Here is a 22599-nt window from a genome sequence, read left to right as displayed (position 1 = left end):
CAGAGCTGCAGCTCCACTGCAAACAAGCAGCACCCTCAAAAACACTGGAAATAAAACACGAGTACACGTATAAGCAAGAGAGCCTTTACTCCAAAATCACAGTGTTGGACAAAATCACCAACACTCGTCTTTAAACCTTCAGTCTACTCTGATTAATACACAAGCAGGAGATTTAAATTTACTATGATCCAAAATCAGGATTTAAAATAAAAAAATCAGAAAAGGAAGAATCATGTAAAGATTTCAAGGAAGCTTTAAATTGTAAGTGAAAAAAGTCCTTCAGCACTAGAAGTTGCTTTTGAAACTGACCCCAGAGGATTTTATTTTGAAGGGTTTTCATGTAGGATGACATCAGATGATAATCCGTTTAATCTAATTCTGCACCTGCATCAGATTCATCCTCACTGATTACCTCGTATCCAAGTTTGAAAGATCATATGTTCCTTTCTACTTCTAATTTTAAAATCTTATGAGAATTACTAGATTTTTCTATTGTTGTCAGTGTTTATTGTAATGACTTCATGCAGCCCATTTGCAGTACCTTCATGGCCCGCTGCGGGGCTGCGTGCCACACTTTGGGAATCACTGATTTTGTTAATTTGATTTGGTCCAAATGTAGCTCGACGTTTTATTACTTGTTTAAAAAGATGCTGAAAAAGTGACTTCGACGTATCACAGACTTTTAGGTTTGGCTGAAAGGTGAATGAAGTCGCCTTTTTAGGATGCGGGAAGATCTCCGTATGCATACAAAGCCTCTGAGCAATTTTCTACTCTGATGGTTCCTGAATGATGTGAAAGGCCAAGCTGTGCTTTAGTGGTCGCGGCTGCTTAGAATGCTGCCCCGCAGAGCCACACCTGATGGATGCTGGGTGGGTCCAACCACATGCTAAATAACTGCATTCAGTTTGGTGCAAAACGCTAACTAGTCAGTCTCAATCAAACACAGCTTTGAACAAAAACACGACTGTAACAGGAGCATAAACACAGCAGTGTCTCGAGCACTCACCAACACTTTTATTGTCTCAACAGACTTTAAAACCACAGCAAACACTGCAGTGGAGACATATACGGTACAGCGCTCATATTGTCATACTGCTTTCCTTTAAATGACTGTTCGCTGATGATACAAGACTAAATTTATCCTTAACCCTTAAATCTAAGCAGATGAGAGGTTGTGAGTGAATCAGTCCAGATCATCATCGTTCAGTTCAACGATGCAAAGACATCTGCTTTGTCTGTCTGTGAAACGTTACACAAAACAGCTCCACTGTTCACTTTCAAGGAAGCGAGCATCTGTCCGCACATGTTGCACATCTGCAACCGTTACTGTGAAATGTTGGTTTCACTTAACGGGAGCTGGTCAGCTGACACGTCCACCATCTTGGCATTATTATGAAGGAGGACTGTGGCAATATCTGAGTTTTAGTAAGCAAGTCTAGTTTATTTATGAAGTGTTTTTCACAGACATGCACAACAAAGTACAAAAAAACTGTAAAAACTATAAAATCAAAACCAAAAGAATAGAAATATTCACAGACTGAAAGGTTTCGTCCTCCGTGTTCTTCAGTCTCTGAAGAGATGAACAAATTCTGAGCCTGCGATTGAAGACTGCGAGCTGCAGTGTGTTTAAGAGAGGCTGGGATTAAAAGATTGTGGCTCAGGAGGCAGCGCAGGAAAGGTTGGTGGTTCAATCCCAGGCTGCTCTAGTCTGCCAAAGTATCTTTAGGCAAGATACTGAACCATCTGAGAGTGATGTTAGATAGAAAGCATGCAGACGTAAGGTATGCTGTACAGAGCATGATATAAGAACCAGTCCGTCCTAAAATCTCTCTTGAACTCACTCAGTAGTCGGTAGTCTGGCTGCGACGCTGGAAACACGATTTCTCTAAACAGGGCGTTCCAGTGTTCGTATCGCTCGTTACAGACACATTTATAGAAGCTTTAAATAAAAAAGTATAATTAAAATTCCTGTTTGTTTAAAAAACAAACAATTACAGTGTTATTTAAAGTATTATCCTCTGTGGTTTATTTTAACACAGCCAGACGCTGCTGTTTTATTATTAATGTGTGGCAGCCAGATAACAGCTGGCCACTCATTAAAAAAAGGTGATGCCTCTCTGACAGCCTGTAGCATGTTCACATTATTATGTCCACCTCGAGACACACAGAGCTGCATTATGAGTAAGGATGGAGAGGTCGCGCTCTTATTATTTCTCACTTATTGCAAGATTTCGACAGCAAAAGCATGATTAAAATGACTGGTGAAGACAGACGCTGCAGTGTGTGTGCGTGTGTGTGTGTGTGTGTGTGTGTGTGTGTGGGCCTGCTGGCTGACAGATTGGCCTGCTGTGTGTGGATGTATTGAACACGGAGAGCTCAGCTGGGGCTCGGAGGCTGCCGATCGATTGACGGGGATCTGCAGCAGAGAGGCTCCTTTGTTTCTGTTCAACTCTGCTGACAGCAGGACGCTGCTGCTCCAAGCCGTCTCCACCCACAGCCAGAAACACAGCGACTGCACCAACAGCTAAAGCCTCCTCATATCCACACAGTGTCACATCTGGACTTTCGTGTTTCATCATTGAACGGGTGTAGAAGTGGTGCTCTCTCTGTGTATGAGACTTTGTGTCTGCATGCATGCACATACTTTATGTAAAGACAAATTCATACACGGCGCAGGTACCAGGCTGTGTACAGAACCACTCTTAACAGTGAAGGAACTACACATCCTATAATGCACTGCAAATGCAAGATTCTAACGCAAATGACTTCCAGTATTCTTATGCAAAGTGATTCAGTATCATAGTGTTTAGTATAGTTTTAGTCTGGTGTGTGTCTGTACCTGTTTATATATCTTTGTGGGGACCAAAAGTTGGAATGTTACTATAGTTGTGGGGACCAACAGTCACAGCCCAAAGTGTCTGTCCTCACGAGTTTGAAGGCATTCTTGAGACTCAAAATGTGGTTTTAGTGTCAAGGTTACAATTAGGTTATTGTTAGGTTTAGGCTGAGGGTTAGGGATTTACTTTTGATATTTAGGGTAAGCGGCTAGGGAAAACATCATGTAAATTACATGTCCTCACTAAGATATCAAAACGAGAATGTGTGTGTGTGTATACTGAAGTAAAGTACACATGCTCCGATGTGTAAACCGTGTTTTGTTCCCGAGTTCAATCACCGCTCTAATTGTTTCTCAAATTTCATGCTTGCCACTGGGTTTAAACATTGCCATGGTAACAGCCACCTCCATTAATCAGACAAGTCAGTGTTTCAACTTAGAATTGTGGGTAGAGTAGTTCTTTTCCCTGACATCACAAATAAAACGTTGATATCTTCGAGACTTGTGTTTTCTACAGGAGCATCTACAGCCGTTTCACTGTTGTGACTGTAAATAAGTCTAGTTTAGATGGTTACAGCTCATAATTATGACATAGTGGGCGTCTCGCTTTTTTTTTTTTAGAATTTTGTCATTCAGATATTATAAAGTTCAGGATACTCTATGTGTCATGTCTCCTTTCATAGAGGATTTCATAGATGTTAGCGAGGTTAGCCACGGTTGAATTACGTCACAGCTAAATCTCACATCTTTTGGATCCATCCTCATGTAGAAATCAGTCCACGTGCTTCATCCTATCCTCTGGCTAATGTTAGCTAACAGTAGCCAAACACACCCGTAACACAGAAAGAAAAAGCTAGCTATCCAACATAGCTAACCATAACTTTGTTGCTAACATCATCAGGATGTTATCAGCTGGGTTTTTTTGCCCTCATGAGAAGTTATGTGTGGATGCTGCTCGCTGTTGACAAGAGGTTTTGAGGTAAAACACATGGGAGCAGCTTTAAACATCCCATTGGTTTGGATTTCTGTGGAAAACCCATCTTTGTGGAGTCTTTCATTTAGAAATCAGTCCTCAAGCTTTCCAAGGCAACTGAGAGTCAAGGAAGGCGCCATTTCTTTAAGCTGCGCTACAATCGATTCACACTTTAGCATTAATAAAAATAATTTAACACACGAAAAATATGAAATAGTAAAAGATCCACTGAATCTGATTTTCTGATCATCCAAACCTTAAACCGGTTTTGTGTCCAGAAGTGGACAGAGATCAGGTCTTCATCCTCCCCCTCATCATCACATCGCTGACATCTGTTCAGTTTCAGACCAGGAGGCATCGAGGTTCAACACACACACACACACACACACACACACACACACACACACACACACACACACACACACACACACACACACACACACACACACACACACACACACACACACACACTACAGAGGCAGGAGAAGGCTAATTAGACGTCGACAGAAAAGGTTAAAGTATCAAACTGACAGCTCAGGGTGGAGGCCGAAAGCAGCAGGTCGCCACCCGTGAATCATCCACAGCATCATGTGTTTAATCCAGCGTCTGTTATCATGAAACTAATACGTTTAGCATGACTGCAGATCAGGACAGATGTGACAGTCAAAGACAAAGGAAGGAAACAATAAGCTTTAAATGATTAATGTGACACAGAATTAAAAACTATAAATTATATTCCAGCTACTGTGCGATCAGCGCTGACGCTTAGTGCCAAAAATGCCTCTGAGAAGTTAATGGGTTTGTTGAAATGAAACCGTGTGCGTGACTCGAGCGGCGGAGGTATTTCTGTTCTAACGCAGACGTTATTTATTGGATGAATTATTCACGCCTTGTACAGCTGATTTGTTTGTTGTTGTTTGTGAATGTCAGGCTTCGTTTTATCAGTCCCGAGCAGATGCACTCGCTCCTCCTGTGAAATGGTGTGAAAAACTGCAGTGACCTGCTGTTACGGAGCCTTTTCATTCAGCCGTGTATTTGTGAGCTGAGGTGACTCACAGGTTCTGTATTTTCCAGCTTATTAACTAAAAACTTTCATTAAAACTTTTTTTTAAGGCTGCAAATTAGATGTAGATTACAGGATACAGGTATATTCTTGCTTGTTGCATTTAAGCTGTTTAAAAGCTTAAATAAACATGAAGTTAGTATGGATTTCCTTCCAGTCACTATAGATCGAGTTGGCTTTGTTTTAGTTAAAGATTTGTCTCACTGACCTGTAAATAATGTGACTTTATTAGGTGATTCTCAGCTGTTTATGGTTTATGTTTGTAATGCACGAACCTTATATTTCTTTCCTTATCTAACATTAAATGTTAAAGCTATTTTCTCAAAAGCTCATATATAATAAATGTATATTTAATGACTTAACCAAGAAGCAGAAACTTCTTTGGAAACCCATTTAGCTGCAATTTAGAGCTAAATCACAGCTGCTATTTAGTTGCTATTACAGCTGCAATTTACTGCTAAAAAAGGTCATGCACTGAAATGATAGATTTTTCCTTTCCTTTGCAGATTACCTGGAAAATACTGAAATAAAATTTCAAACTGCTAAGAATGGAGGGGAAAATAAATCTCATCGCGTATGCTCATATATGAACGAACCCACGGCCTGACACAGGGTTAAATCTGGCTTTGCAGATGCAGAAGCGTCGTGTTAAGACTGGTTAGTGGACAGTTTAAGGTTTCTAAGTTATTGGGGCGATCGTGGCTCAAGAGTTGGGAGTTCGTCTTGTAATCGGAAGGTTGCCAGTTCGAGCCCCGGCTTGGACAGTCTCGGTCGTTGTGTCCTTGGGCAAGACACTTCACCCGTTGCCTACTGGTGGTGGTCAGAGGGCCCGGTGGCGCCAGTGTCCGGCAGCCTCGCCTCTGTCAGTGCGCCCCAGGGCAGCTGTGGCTACAATGTAGCTGCCATCACCAGTGTGTGAATGGGTGGATGACTGGATATGCAAAGCGCTTTGGGGTCCTTAGGGACTAGTAAAGCGCTATATAAATACAGGCCATTTACCATCTGGACAGTCATTCCCAGAATGAAGAATGCTGGAGCCCAATTTTATGGACGTTTTGGATCTTCTAGTGCAGGAGTGTCCAACTCCAGGCCTCGAGGGCCGGAGTCCTGCAGGTTTTAGATGTGTCCTTCATTCATCACAGCTGATTTAAATGGTTAAATGACCTCCTCAACATGTCTTGAAGTTCTCCAGAGGCCTGCTAATGAACTAATCACTTGATTCAGGTGTGTTGACCCACAGTGAAATCTAAAACCTGCAGGACACCGGCCATCGAGGCTGCAGTTGGACACCGTTCTAGTGAGTCTTTTGGCGAGTGTGATCTTTCATCAGCAGCTTTCATTTTGTCTCACCACGGCCATCGCTCCATTTAAAACTGTGTGGTGCCACTGCTGTACCCCAAATCATGACCCTCTTGATTGGGAGTCGTCTGAAGGCCGTGTCCTCTGCTGTCATCACCAGTAATCTTGGAGTTGTGTTTGATTAGTCCCTGACACCAATCTAAAGCAGAGCTCTACATGCCTGTTTTTACAATCTCAGAATTTTTAGTTGATTGCGTTTCTAAAGAGGAGCTTGCTCATGCACTAATGTAAATGTATGTAATCCTGTATCCACTTTGGTAATTTGAATCTTTCTCACTCAGTAAATCTGCCCTGGATTTCTCACAGACAACTTCAGCCAGCAGGTCAAACACACGGTGTCGTATCACCGCAGTACTAACGCTCCTGCCACAACTTCACAGCTACTGTCACTGTTTACAATTAGAGTTTCTCACCTACGGAGCATGTCACTGTCAGGATCACAGCTGTGTGGTTTCTCAAGTTCTTCGACTTTAAGACGAATGTTTGTTCCACGGCCCATCGATACGGGGTGATGACGTTTCCAATGGCCCTCAAACACTGCCGGTAAACTTGCTGTCGTCTCCTGACAGTCAGTGGCGGCTGGACGATCCACATTCACCCAGCATGGACTGGAATTGATTTACATTTGTGCAGAGATTTTGCAAATAATCGCACCACGAGAAAACCGCTCTGGCTTGGTCAGACACACAGTAATAATGTCTCTGCTTAAACAATCTGACCCACTCTGGATGAATTTTTACAAACTGCCCATCGTTTATAAGGACAAAGCTTTTCAAGCTGGTTTACAAGAGCAACAATTGCTGCTTTTTCTAACATCTACAGATGGGTTTGTTCTCGTTGAGTCACTCTGTGCTGCACTATTGTCAGTAGGGCAGCACAGCAGTGAAAATACATTTTAACGGCCAATGAACAAAATATTTAAACAGCTGAGTGCAAGTAAAAAATATGTTGAATGGTTAAATTCGAACGCAAGTCTGCTTCTTTGTGTTTGAATCCAAAGCTTTGTGCAGACACATTTGTCAGTCAGCCTTTACCAAAGAGAAAACCAAGCCTTTAAACTTGAGCTGTAACAATTTGACCCTCAAAAAATGAACATGAAAGCAGCAAAGCCCAAAGAAAATTACAAATTACAGTGGAGAAGAAGGACTTGGCATCATCATGTCTCCCAATCAAGTCGAAATTATTCACACGGATGATCTGTGAGGAAGGAAAATCACCACATCTCCACGTAATCATTCAAATCACTCTTCATAAAGAACTTATCAGCCCTGAAGGGAACCTTTCAGATTTTAAAGGACAGACATTACACATGAATAGGGTAAAATATTTTACCTAACAGATCTCATTAGAAAACTCTGCCAGTTGATGACCTACTTTAAGGGCATATTTTCTTACCTACTTTCTCTGATTTATTTAGTAGAGATTGCATCCTTCTGAATTCAGCAAGCATCAGTCTCCAGCTCACACCGGAGCAGTTTTCCATCATGGAAAAAGGTGGACTGCCATCTCAGGATGGAGAGGAGCTGCTGCCTCAAGTTAAGGAGTTCAAGTATCTCAGGGTTCATACGTAGGGGAGGAGTGGAGCAGGATATTGGTGGACAGATTGTCTACTGTGGTAAAGAGAGCTGTGAAGGCAGAGTTGCTGGTTTATTGGTTGATCTATGATCCTATCCTCCTCTGTGCCCACGAGCTTTAGGCACTGACTAAGATAAACAACAGAATAGAATCTGCTTTGGATTTCATTAAAAAGTTCTCCAGACTGTTTCACATCTGTCATATGTGCTCAGGGTGAATCTGCTCTCACTCATTCACAGCACAGGGCGCCAGTGGTGGATCTGCCAGTTCTGGTATTCTATGGCACAACTAGAGGAGTGATTCTCAAACTGTGGTACATGTACCACTTGTGGTACTTGGGCTCTCTCTGGTGGTAGGCGGGAAATCTCCAATGTTTTTAAAGATTAAATAATGTACCATTGTGGAGGTATGCAAAGATGACACAAGAGTTACCGAAGCTCTTCTGGCAGCCTGAGTCGACCAAAAATGTCTCCCCGAGCGTGAGTCCTCTATGAAGAGCAGCCTTTCCTTATCGCCAAAGGTTGCGGCTGTTACAAAGCGCTGGACCCAGTTTCCCTGGGTCTTAAAACTGCAAAGGCGGCACAGCGTTGTCACGCTGATGCTTAAAACACTGCCCTTTTCCGCGGTGCCACCGCGCTGCGATCCCAGCCACCATCGATGAGTTGAAGGCCCCCGGGAGAATCGGTGGTGGTGCAGTAGATGCTGTCGGTGAGTCGGGAACTATCGCCTGGATGCCGAAGCACCTGGTTGCCAGGAGAATCTGATCCGCTTCTGCGAGTGAGCGGTAATCCTTCGCGGCCAGCAGCGGGGAGTTGGCAAGGCCAGCTCGCACCGGCACCTGTCAGAGGAAGACGTGAGTGAAGAGGAATCCGCCGTCATCCTAGCAAGGACAGCGTACTCTCCGTGGGCTCGAGAGCGGTACCATCACCCAAGCCCGAGAGAGAGAGAGGAGTTTCTCAGCCGTTCTGCATCGGAGAGGGAATAGCGCAGCACCAGCAGAGCCTTGAGAGCGGTGTATCATCACACGGCGGGTGGACAGCGGATCCAGCAAGGCCACCGCAGGATGGTATTTCGTGTCATCGGCTGAAACGCCACGAAGACCAAACTGAGCTTCGACATGCACAAACCAGGAAGGCCTGGAAGGCTGCCACAGCAAAAATTAAAACGTGCAGCTCTGCTATCACTTCCAACATAAATGAAGACAGAAAAATAAACAGCAGCGACGCTTGTAGGGTTACTGAAGTCGGGCTAGCTGGTATACAATGAGGTGCTGCGTGGTGGCTAGCTACACAGCTATGGCTAGCATAAACACAGTGAAGCTGGAGGATGAACGCTAACTTTTTTCAATTAAATGACAGTCTTAATAAAGCAGAGTAGTTTGGACAGACAGCGGTCCTGCTGATGGGTTGAGGGCCTTCTACGGTCCTGCCCAGCTCTCCTAGAGTAACTGCCTGTCTCCTGGAGAGACAGATATTGATGTACCATCCTGGAGGAGCAAACTCTGTAGGGCCCAGGTATCACTTCATGATACCATTAGTGACACTGACGGCCAAACTAGTGAAAAAACAGCGAAAAACGATGAGGAGGGAAAACGTGTCAGCGCTCTCTACGTCTAAAAACTGCTCCTGTTTTTGGGGTTGTCTCATTGTTGCCCCTCTTGTGCACCCGTTATAAATTTCATTAACACTAAAGCAGCTGGAAGTGATTAACAACCCCCTGTGATACTTACCTGACCAGATCAATACAACAGACGTTTGATTGAAATGATGAAGTTGAGGTTCCTCAGTCGATGACTTACATAAAGGCTTAGTTTGTAATGTATAAAATTGTATGTTTGAATATAAACGAGGTATTCTCATCATAAATGCACACAGATTTGTGCACATGTACAGTTAACAAAGTGAAATAAAGAACTAAATGTGTGTTTTAGTCAATTTTATTCTGCATGTCACATTCAGCCATGATTTACTATTAGGAAACAAGTTAACAGGTGTGAACATGTTTAAAGAGCTGCCGTTAGTTTTCCTAACCTTTTCTAATCCTCCATGGATCAGCTCTTCCATCTCCTGCTGCTCAGAGGCCAACCCACATGCAGATGGCAGCGGATGGTGGAGGTACTGCCTCTCGAGCAGCCGCCTCCAATTAAAACCCCTCCAGCAGCCAAATTAAACAACAAACACTGTGGTCCGTGCTCACAGATGGTTGCAAAATGTCTCTGTTGCCAAATTTGGCAACAGCGAGGCTTTAAGCTCGACTCCCACAGGACAGACAACACCATCGTGTTCTTCAGGGAGGACTTAATGAAACCTTTATTAGAGGAGTTAACATTCAGCGAGGGGCTGCAGAGGCACAGAAGGACTCACAGAGGCAGAATAAACGGTTCTGCGTGGAGGGGTCGTTCAGCCACGTTTTGACCTCAGTGATTAGTTTCTTCATATCACAGACGGCTCACAATACAAGCAGTTAATGTTTGTGCAGGGCAGATAACGACTCTGCTGTAATTGATTTGTGTTTGACTTTCACCCGCAGCAGAAGTGAAGCAGGAAATGAAATCTTTAAATAGCCCAGTGAAAGACAGACACTCACCGTCTCCGTCTCCTGAACCAGAACCGGGATCTGCGAAGACACAAGAGACACAAACCATCAGATTTCTGCTTGTTATTAAACCCTTAAACCAACCGTCTCCTGGACGGGAAGCCATGCAGCTTTTTAGCTCCTTTAGTGGTTTATTATATAAAGATCTTTTATTTAAGATATGTGCTTTTACAAACTTCATGTATAAAGTTGTTATTTATTGTAAACCCGACTAGAATTTGCAGCCCTGAACATCCAAGGGAAGATTTCAGATATATGCAAATGCCCTCCATGTTACGGATTCATAAGACTGTATGACTTTTGGGCTTTTTAAAAAGAAATCAATTCCATTACTGACTGATGATGAATTTTCGGTGTGGGCTTGAGCAGGTTTGCAGCATTAAAGCCACTGTTACTGCGATTATCAGGGACTTTGAACATTATTGAAAGAGGTGTGCATGTAAAAATTGTCACTACCATACAGTAAGTGAAAATAAACCTTGGAGATGTTCCAGGGAGTACGCGTACCACTTGTGGTACTTGGGCTCTCTCTGGTGGTAGGCGGGAAATCTCCAATGTTTTTAAAGATTAAATAATATACCATTGTGGAGGTATGCAAAGACGACACAAAAGTTTCCGAAGCTCTTCTGGGAGCCTGAGTCAACCAAAAAATGTCTCCCCGAGCGTGAGTCCTCTATGAAGAGCAGCCTTTCCTTATCGCCAGAGGTCGTGGCTGTTACAAAGCACTGGCGGGCTGGTTTCCCTGGGTCTTAAAACTGCAAAGCCAATTAGTCCAATCCAGTTTCAGTGGATTGGACTAATTGGTACTGGTATAAACAAGAACCAGACCCATTTATATAGCATCAGTACACAGTCACCTACGAGCAAAAACCTGGAGATGGTCGAAAGGAAGAACTCCCGTTCAACAGGAAGTGACCTCCAGCAGAACCGAGCTCATAGACTCTACTTGGATAGACCACCCAAGTGACTAATTTTAGCATTTTTTTTTATATTTTCAGTGATAATCATGCAAATCATGATCTATTGTTTTGTGTGAATAGCCTCAATGGTTCTGCTTTGATTTACTCAAACCAAGTACTAAATCAAACCCCATAGTTAGTAAAAATAACGCTATTTCACTCAGGGGGACTACAAACTTAAATATTGTTCCATCTATGAGATTTATCAATGGGTTGTGCCTAAAGGCATCACGTGAGCCATCGGGTTAAAAAGAGCTACAAACCAAGAGCTTATAATTTCCAAATTTGAACAGAAATGAACCAAAATATACTTCAAGCATAATTCAAATGTTTAAACCGGCACAAACATATAAAGGCTGACACATGAAGCTGCAAACATTTGTACTGAACCCCAAAATCAGGGCTATTGATCTTGTACTCATTGATCAACTTTCATTCATTCATCCATTAACAGAGCAAATACATGTCAATCATGGTACAGCAGGTACAGGTATGTGGATGTAAGGGTGTATTCCTCTCTGGCAGCAGGTTTAAATAAACAGGATTATGTTTGCGGCGCCTCGTTGGCTCAGACCTGCGGCTCCATCAGGAAATTGACTGACAGCATAAAACTTGGCACATCTGCCTCAAATTAAGAAATGGACGCCGCGTTTGGAGTTTCTGGCACGCAGCTGCTGCTGCATTAAGAAATGGACACCGGCTGCTTTGTTCAATTAAATTTCACCTTTAGCTGCTTCACTTCTTTACAAAGTCATGATGAGATTGTTTTTCATGGGAAAGCAGGAAGAAATGGTCCAAGAGTGGGTACAGATATTAATGGTTCTGTCAGTATGGTATTGATTAAACGTTAAGAGTTTGGTTGCAAACTGTAGGTGGGACTCTGCTTCAACCTCTTAAAAGCAAAAAAAAAAAAAAAAAAAACATCAGTGGGTGAGGGAGATGTTAATTTAGTAAAGAGAAAATTATTTAATGTTCAAGGTGAAGGGTTTAAATCTTTTTCCAAAATCAGTGAGCAGTGGGGCTTGTTCTTTGATGCACTATTTTATGACCAGTATTCAGTGTTTGTAGTCATGTGACTGCTAATGACATGACATTAAGTGTAAAGAGAGCATAAAGAGACGTTGTAGACCGATCTGCAACCACAGGCCAAAAAGGGAACGTTCCCAGTTTCTGTTTGGTGTCCAAGTTTTTCAGGTCAGGTAATAGTTTTTGGCTAGCTAGCCAAATAACATCTCTAATCACATAATATATTTTCATAATAATAACCATAGGTAGCAAAACACAGTTAGTCAGCTAGCTAGAATTAAATTGATAAAGTAACTCACAGTAAAGTATACTCTATTCCAGGAGTTGAATTAGCCAACCACATCTATATTAACATAGTTTGCTAAATAAGAAATCTTAAAGCATGTTTGTGTCAGCTGATAGCCACCTTCATGTGTCCACTTGCTGATATTACAAGGAGAGAATCCAGATAATGAAAAGATCCCGGGTGTGGTGAAGTTGCTTCCTTGTACAGGACTCAGAAAATCATCTTAGGATCAGAAGGTGCTTGATCCCTTACGTAGCACCTAGCTAGCTAACTTTAGCTAAACTTGCTAACATTGTTATTAGCAAAATGCTATCTGAAGCTACAGCAGTGGGGTTTTTTTGTAGTTATGTGGGGTTTGTGAGCTGAGAGACAGCCTTTTATTGACATTTGTTTGACATTTAATCATCTGTAAGCTAATATCATATATTTTAGCATCAAAACTGAACTGAGTTCTTAAAATCAGTCCACAGCCTGTCAGAGAAGTCAAAATGTTACAGTTACAATCTGTTCTAACACTGAAAAAAAAAAAAGAACTTGTGAAAACAAGTTACCCAACATACATTTTATGAAATAATGCATTTATAACCACACTTCTGTGTCCTTCATGGTTTAGTTTGATTTCCTACAATCTAATCAAAACCTATAAAACAAGAGCTTGAAACAGACGTTTGTTGGAAACGGGTCTATCAGGGATTTAATTAGATAAACGAAACATTACAACGCTGTATTGATTTGCTGGGGGGGAGATTTAGTTATACATGAGCGCAGAGCACACTTTAGAAACTGATAACAAGTAATGATTAGAATTGCACTAGATGAGACAAAGAAAGATAAATCACGGAAATATATGCACCGTGGGTAACGAGAGGAGTCAGTTGGTACAGATTGGAAAATAATAAGGAACACGAGTGAAAGTCATACTTTTTTTTCTAAAATCAATTTGGCCTAACTTGAAATAAGAATATAAAACAGAAGCTAATGATCCCTGCTGGGAAATGCAAGGAAATCAGCTGTCAGTCAGACCCCACTGCGCTCACTGACCTGCCGCCATATTTAGCCTATATATGAAAGAGCGATGGGTAACAAACTAACAAGGAATGAAAGTAATTACAGGTGGGAGAAATATACTGAACTCTAAACCTGTTTTTACTGTTTAATTCATACATGATGTGACAAAAGAACAAATAATCCATAGTCCACTGTCATTCCCACACAGCAAATTCAAAAGTGTTAAATGTTTTGGTGTTAGTAGTCTTCTTGCAAAAGTAGAGTTTATTTTACTCTAAGTAGAGTCACATTCTTTTAATGTAACTCTGAGGTGTAAAATGATAGTAGTTAAAATCGAGTGTTAAAAATTAGTGTTTCTATTTCAAATCTGGAGGTTTTACAATGGAAACATTAACTCTTGAACTCTTGAACTCCAACAGGGGCTATGACACCAATAGAGTAAATTCACAGACTCCGCCCCCAGCACCATAGGCTCCAAACGAAGCTGGAGTGAAGCCGTTTCAGAACATTTTGCTCTACATATTTGAGTTGTTTACCATGCTTGGTAAATCATTTTTTCAAAGATTGTTTCAATTATTATTATTATCTTTTACTTCTGTGGCTCTTTGGAGTTGAGACAAAGCTGTGTGAAAGGCATTAGCCATGTTGCTCGGTGATAGCATAATATTCTGTTTTAGCTAGCTGAAAGGTATTGTTTGCGGGCAAATACCACAGCCTTGAAAAACAGCTTGCATGTGAATTTTCAGTCAAACTTTTGGTCAAATACACCTAAAACAATGTCTAGATAGTGAAATGTTGGTATAATGGTGCCCACATCAAACATTACTGTGTCTGATGTGGGCTTATCTGATCATTACTGTGTTTTCTTTGAAAGTAAAATCTCAGCCCACACAAATATATCAACAGCAGTGATCACAAAACGGTGTATAACTGAAGACAGTAGTGAGATCTTTAACCAGGTCTTCCCATTAACACCTGACCTGTCCAAAGGTTCAGTCAATGAGATCGTCAATAGCTTTAATGCAAAAATGTTAAATGTAATGGATACTATTGCTCCCATTAAGGTGAAGGTTATCTCTGGAAGGAAAAAGTCTCCATGGAGAAACTCCACACTAGTGAAAAATGAAAAAAAGAGGGTGTAGGAAAGCTGAGCGCAGATGGAGAAAAACAAACCTCCAGGTTCATTATGACATCTATAAAGAGAAACTTCACAATTATAATTTACAACTGAGGAGTGCAAGAAGGTCCTACTTCTCTGACATCATCACTAAAAACAGCCATAATGCTCGGGTCTTATTTTCTACAGTTGACAGGCTAACAAACCCTCCTGTGCCAGTGGCAGCTGAACTTCATTCAACCATGGCCTGCAATGACTTTGCCAAATTCTTCACAGACAAAATCAAAAAGATTAGACAAGCAGTTGGTACATCAACAGCAGATCCAGGATATGTACTGTGTCCACCAAAAAACTGTTTAAACACCATCAAACAGTTTGACCCTATTAACAGCAAAGACCTGGAGGACATCTTAGGTCAACTGAACTCCTCCTCTTGCTGTTTAGATGTCCTGCCAACAAGTTTTTTCAAAAAGGTCTCAAAGACTTTAGAGTCAGACCTGTTACAGATCGTCAACTTTTCTTTATTATCAGGTGTGTTTCCGGAACCACTAAAAACTGCTGTAATCAAACCTATACTGAAAAAGGACAATCTTGACAAGACACAAATGAAAAACTACAGGCCGATCTCAAATCTCCCATTTTTAAGTAAGATCATTGAAAAAGCAGTTTCTCAACAGCTCAATTACTTCTTAAAACAGAATAACTGCTACGATGCCTTCCAGTCAGGTTTTAGACAGAACCACAGCACTGAAACCGCTCTGACCAAAGTGTTCAATGACATATGTCTGAACACAGACAGTGGAAAAATGTCAGTCCTAGTTTTACTGGATCTCAGTGCAGCATTTGATACAGTTGACCACAACATATTACTCAAACGACTGGAGAACTGGGCAGGTCTTTCAGGAACTGTACTAAACTGGTTCAAGACATACTTAGAAAACAGGAAATACTTTGTATCAATAGGTAACTTCACATCTGAGCAGACAAGTATCACATGTGGAGTTCCCCAAGGTTCCATCTTGGGACCCCTTCTGTTTAACATCTACATGCTCCCACTGGCACAGATTATAAAGAACAACAAAATAAACTACCACAGCTATGCAGATGACACACAAATATATATCACAATGTCACCAGGAGACCGAGGCCCTGTACAGGCTCTTGGTAAATGCATTGAGGAAATTAATGACTGGTTGTGCCACAATTTTCTCCAGCTAAACAAAAACAAAACTGAGGTAATAGTCTTTGGCGCCAAAGAAAAACGATTACAGGTCACCAGAGAACTTCAATCTATACATCTAAAAACCACAAACCAGGCGAGAAATTTGGGTGTAGTGATGGATGCAGACCTAAACTTAGAAAAACACATTAAGACAATAACAAAATCAGCTTACTATCACCTCAAGAATATTTCAAGGATAAAAGATCTGATGTCTCAACAGGACCTGGAAAAACTAGTCCATGCATTCATTTTTAGTAGGCTTGATTACTGTAACAGCATCTTTACAGGTCTACCTAAAAAATCAGTCAGACAACTACAGCTCATTCAGAACTCTGCTGCTCGAGTCCTCACTAAGACCAAAAAAGTGGACCACATCAGTCCAGCTCTGAGGTCCTTACACTGGCTGCCTGTCCGTCAGAGGATAGACTTTAAAGTTCTGATGCTGGTCTATAAAGCTCTGAATGGTTTAGGACCAAAATACATCAGTGACCTCCTGACCCAGTATGAACCTTCCAGATCCCTCAGGTCATCTGGATCCGGTCTTTTATCAGTTCCCAGAGTCAGAACCAGACACGGAGAAGCTGCATTCAGCTTTTATGCTCCTTATATCTGGAACAAACTCCCAGAAAGCCTCAGATCAGCTGAAACACTCAGTTTATTTAAATCCAGGTTGAAGACTCACCTGTTCTCAGCTGCATTTGAATAAAGCACCAAATCTACACTTTTAAGCTTAAATTTCAAAACTTACACTAACTACTGATCTTATCTATTTCTGATTTTATCTGTTTTGATTTTATATACTGTTTTGTTTGTTTGTTAAGCTTAAATTTCAAAACTTACATTAACTACTGATTTTATCTACTGTTCTGATTTTATCTGTTTTGATTTTATATACTGTTTTGTTTGTTTGTTAAGCTTAAATTTCAAAACTTACATTAACTACTGATTTTATCTACTGTTCTGATTTTATCTGTTTTGATTTTATATACTGTTTTGTTTGTTTGTTTGTTTGTTAAGTGGGTTTAGAGCTCTGGGTAGCTCCCCAGCTGGGTCTAGACTGGGTCTAGAGAGTATTTTAAATTCAGGGAATTTAAAATAGAAAGTAGCTCGTCCACAGAAGGACTGGTAGCTCCCCTTACGATAAGGGTTCAGATCGCGCAAACAGGTGTGAAATGTGTGTGTTTAGTTAGTTCGTTTGTTTGCTTGTTTTAATCAATTTTAAATCATGCTTTTTATTTGTTTTTGTTTCTAATGTCTCCGTGAAGCACTTTGAATCACCTTGTTGTTGAATTGTGCTATACAAATAAACTTGCCTTGCCTTGCCTTGCCTTGCCTACTTGAAGCCTGAAAATGATCTCCCATAAAAAAAAACAAAAAAACGAGCAAACAGCAGTAGCAGACGTCCTGACTGGATTCTACGTTAGCATAGATCCCTCCAGAGTTTTGTGCACATGGTTTAGGTAAAAATGAAAAAGGTTGAGGTTTTACATTTAGTTCAGTATTACCTGTTGCCTGTGTCCTTGTCTTTTGGGAAAATACTTTATACAAGTAGTGGCTCAAAAAGGATTCCTTTTTTTTTTTAAACTGTGCTGCAATTGATTACTGGATTATTTGTGTCATTAATTAGTGTCAACTAATTTTTATTCAATCTCCACACAGGATATGCTTGTGAAGATGGAATATGGGGGAGAGCAGAAGTGCGTTGCAGTTCCACAAAGTGATGAATGAAGGACATGCATATTGTATTTTGTATTTATTGAAATAAGTGATGAGAATGCTGTTATTTGCATTTACCAGCTCACCTATGTCAGACCTTTTGATAAACAAAATTCTAATGAAAGTGAGAACATGTATACTGTTACATCTTTCAGAAAATGTTTTGAAATTGTGGTGCACAGTTCAGAATAAATGTTTTTCAAAAACCATTGCATCTTTTTAGTAAATGTTTATTTCCAAAAGAAATTTCTAGAAGTTCAGAACAGTAAAATTCCCGCTTTTTAGAATTAATTAGAAGATAACTCTTACGTAGTTAAACTAAAATACTCTTTGAGAGTTAATATATAAACTCTTAACACCTAGTTAGCATTAGTAAGTGTTAAATTATCAACTCCAGACAGATTTGGTGTTTAACACTAAATCAGAGTTAACGTACCAACTCTCCAAAAAGAGTTAAATTAACACTCTCTGGTGTGGACCCATATAGACACTTTAATAGTGTTGAAATCTTTTTTTTTTTTTTGTTGAAATCAAATCTGACAGTGTTAATTTGGACATGCTGGATTTGCTGTGCAGGACATCTAATACTTGACTGAGTTTGTCAAAGTCATTGATTTTCACAGACGCAGACACGTGGTGTTCCTGAAACGATTTTGTTGCCTTTTCTGACTTTGGGTAAATTTTATTCCTCAATTAAATTGAAATGGTCGGGTCATATTAAGATTCGCCATGCACTGTTATTAACTTAAGAGACATAAAACTACAGTAAACGTAGTTTCTCTGTAAACTTGAATATTTAAACATTGGACTCTCAGCTTTGAACAAACCTCAAGTGGCCATTGGAGGGACTGCAGTTTATGGTGTTTCACTGCTCGGTTGGCGTAGACTGAAGAGAATGTTTATAAATGTGTGAATGTGATATTTTTGTGTCAATAAGACTAGAAAACTGCTAAATAAAAATCAATCCACTTACAATTTACTGTTCTGATGAAATGCAGATATCCAGCTGTTAAAGATGACTGCCGTCAGTATACCGACTCACAGTATTTATAGAAAGCACTTATTTAGATAAGCTGGCATGTGGACAGTATACATAGTTTTAATTTGGCTCTGTCCCATCCTTGGCTTATTTCTCAGCCCAGGAAATTCCTGCTTGGTCCGACCACAGCCTCAGACAGAGGTCTGGGATTTTGAACAGTTTTTTCTTCAGAGTCCTGAGTTTGGATCTTCCTCCTTCGAGATATTCAGAAAACTGAACTAAAGTGCAGTAAAACAAACAGTAAAGCACAAAATGGTCATACTGGACCAGAACCACGGTATCCTTGCTCCAGCACCCTCCCTCCAGCTTGCAGCAGTTTAAAACAGGATTAAATGTCTGTCTGAGCAGTGATGTGTTTGAGACGTGAGATGTCACCAACATCTGAAAATGACTGTTTACCCTGCAGGATGAGAACACACAGGGCAGGATGGAGGCAGTTTTCTGCAAAAAACCTTTGAAACAAGTTGTTTCTTTATCAAAAACTGAAGAAAAGCTCAAATTTGAAGTTTACAGTTGTGATTTGATCAAACCTGAAAAAGCAGGGATGCAGGCAGACAGGAAGACGGAAGAAGATGAAAGAATGCGAGGTTGAATCAGACTGAGAAGCTTTAGGTTTTAGATCCAGCTGATAAAAAGAATCTGTAACTGCGTTGGACACTGGATCGCAGACACCAACTCTTTCTGATCAATAAACTTCAAAGAACCTCGGATTTAAAAAAAACCCAACTTTCATCCTGAGAAGAGAAAAAAGAGCATCTTTCATTTAATCTGTGAAAACACCTTCAGCTGCGTCGCTGCTTTTCTAACACCTTTGTCAGCCACCTACAGACGGTGGAGGATCATTATAATTATAAGGATACGTAACTGTTCATTAACCGCGTGGACACGTTCACTCCTACAGAGTTAAACTCCTACAGAAGAATCGGACGCTGCAGCCGCACCGAGTCAATAAAATGAAACATGGCTGACCCTGTGGTTAATGAAGCAGGCCGAGGCTTTTACCGCAGCTCGCTGCTTCCTCTGCTGCCGTCCACATCTGTAAATCAATCTGCTTCCGAACGCTAAATATCATTAAAAGGTGTTCCTAATGTGCAAAATAATGAAAAGCAAATGAGGCCTGACAGGACGAATGATGAGCTGAAACCCACCTCCTCAAACATCCTGACAGATGTGGAGAGATGTAGGTGCGATAATTTAATTCACATTAAATTTAAACACAAGCTGCTGTTTTTAACCCAAAGCTACACGAACTTTACTGTTCACGTCATGACCAGCCTGCTGTCATCCTGACAGTAAGTCTGCTGCCCTGTGGCGCCCTGATGCATTCGGTTATGACGCTGCAAACGCATTGTTTATTAATGAGCAGGGTTACTGTCGTTGATGAGCGTCTTATAACCCAAAATTCTTTTTCTAACCAAACCAGTAAGGTTTTAAAGCTAAAACCAAACCGAGAGGACTCTGCTGCCTAATCTAAGCTTCTTTTCAGTGCTGAAACCTTACCGAGTAGTTTCTAGTGTCTAATCGTGACTGAGTGCTTATTTACACTTTAAACCAGTAAAAATATCATTTAAAAAAGAGCTGATACACCAACACCTGCAACCTTAAGACGCTACCATCATTCCATCCTACTAATAAGGACTTTCTTTGCCTCAGACAGTGCAGTTATCTCTCAATTCAGTTCAGTTCAATTCAATTTATATAGCACCAAATCACAACAGCAGTTACCTGAAGGTGGTTATTATTGCAAGTTAAAAACCCGTCTTTGGCCTTTCAGTGGCCACAATTGCTTCACCCATCAGAACCATGATGCCAAAAATACTCCTTGAATGTCACAAGAGATGCAGAAGGTATCTGATGACAGAGGATTATGTCACCAAACCCAGGTCTGGTCTACACATTTAGAGCCTCGGTCACCTCACGCCGGACCTGTTACTGGACTTCGCTTCAATATTGGTGTCTGCAAAGTCTTTTCCTTTGTCCTTACAGTTGTCGATGTTTGTAGTGTAATGAAATAAGTCAGAGACAGAAATCTGAGACGATTTACAAGTTTATGAAAAAGGAGAAAAATGCAGTTTGCTGGTGTCAAACTAATAAACCTTTGTGTTATTTTAAATTAAGCGCTTTTTCAAATGCATTTTTTTTTCGCTTGAATTTTTTACTTTAAACAAGAAATTTTAATATCACCGCTACAACCATTAGGCTAGTGCATTGATTTATAATGCATGTGGAATATTTTGGGTCTTTCAGAATCAGAATCAGAATCAGAATCAGAATGGGTTTATTGCCAGATGTTGAGGTTTACAACATTAGGAATTTGCTGCGGTGCTTCAGTGCAAACAATAAGAATTAAAGTGCCATGTAGAAAGAAAGATATGTGCATGAGATATACATTAGATATATACATGAGAATAAGAATTAAGAGTGCTACGTAGAAGGATATATACATGAGTGCAGGTGGTGATCAGTGCCAGACATGAAATGATGCAGTGACACAGCGTAGGGTCATGTGTGAGTGGCGGGGACAGTCATGTGGTTATTGTTCATGTGTCCAACAGCAGAGGGGAAGAAACTGTTCTTGTGGCGAGAGGTTCTGGTGCGAATGGACCGGAGCCTCCTGCCTGAGGGGAGCAGGTCAAACAGACTGTGTCCAGGGTGGGAAGGGTCAGCTGAGATCCGGGCTGCACGCCGCAGTGTCCTGGAGGTGTACAGGTCCTGCAGAGATGGGAGTCTGCAGCCAATCACCTTCTCAGCAGAGCGCACAACACGCTGCAGTCTCTGTTTGTCCCTGATAGTGGCTCCAGCGTACCACACGGTGATGGAGGAGGTGAGGATGGACTCGATGATTGCAGTGTAGGATTGCATCATCGTCCGTGTTGGCAGGTTGAATTTCTTCAGCTGCCTCAGGAAGTACATCCTCTGCTGGGCTTTCTTGATGACGGAGGTGATGGTGGGCTCCCACTTCAGGTCCTGGGTGATGGTGGTACCCAGGAAGCGGAATGAGTCCACAGAGGTGATGGGGGTGTCAGTCAGGATGATGGGGGGGAGTGGGGCTGTGTGCTTCCTGAAGTCCACAATAATCTCCACTGTCTTCTGGGCATTCAGCACCAGGTTGTTGTGGCTGCACCAGGACACCAGACGTTCAACCTCTCTCCTGTAGGCAGACTCGTCCCCGTCCGAGATGAGTCCAATAACGGTGGTGTCATCTGCAAACTTGATTAGCTTGACAGACTGGTGGGTGGAGGTGCAGCAGTTGGTGTACAGGGAGAAGAGCAGAGGAGAAAGAACACAGCCCTGAGGGGAGCCGGTGCTGATGGTCCGGGAGTCCGAGACATTCTTCCCCAGCCTCACGTGCTGCTTCCTGTCCGTCAGGAAGTCAGTGATCCACCGGCAGATGGGATCAGGCACATTCATCTGGGAAAGCTTGTCTCGGAGATGGTCTGGAAGGATGGTGTTGAAGGCAGAGCTGAAGTCCACAAACAGGATCCTGGCGTAGGTTCCTGGGGAGTCCAGATGCTGCAGGATGAAGTGTAGGGCCATGTTGATGGCGTCGTCTACAGACCTGTTGGCTCTATATGCAAACTGCAGGGGGTCCAGGAGGGGGGCCGTGAGGGTCTTGAGATGGGAGAGAACTAGGCGCTCAAATGACTTCATGACCACAGATGTCAGAGCCACGGGTCTGTAGTCATTTAGTCCAGTGATCCTAGGTTTCTTGGGGACAGGGATTATGGTAGAGGACTTGAAGCAGGCAGGCACATGACATGCCTGCAGTGAGGAGTTGAAGATGCCAGAAAACACTGGGGCCAGCTCGTTTGCACAGTGTCTGAG

The 22599-nt window shown here is 41.6% G+C and overlaps 1 protein-coding gene across 2 annotated transcripts in view; it reads right to left on the bottom strand.

The window, feature by feature from the left end:
* Window positions 1–22599, bottom strand: part of tmeff1a (transmembrane protein with EGF-like and two follistatin-like domains 1a) — a 111886-nt gene that overhangs the window by 22215 nt on the left and 67072 nt on the right. For both annotated transcript variants that reach the window (XM_026149311.2, XM_026149313.2), the window contains exon 4: window positions 10393–10422. In XM_026149311.2, coding sequence (XP_026005096.1) covers window positions 10393–10422 — 30 coding nt within the window. The remainder of the gene's footprint in view (window positions 1–10392; window positions 10423–22599) is intronic.

This window comes from Astatotilapia calliptera, chromosome 18, assembly GCF_964374335.1.
Source record: "Astatotilapia calliptera chromosome 18, fAstCal68.1, whole genome shotgun sequence".
Taxonomy (NCBI): Eukaryota; Metazoa; Chordata; class Actinopteri; order Cichliformes; family Cichlidae; genus Astatotilapia; species Astatotilapia calliptera.
This window is presented reverse-complemented; position numbering and strand designations above follow the sequence as displayed.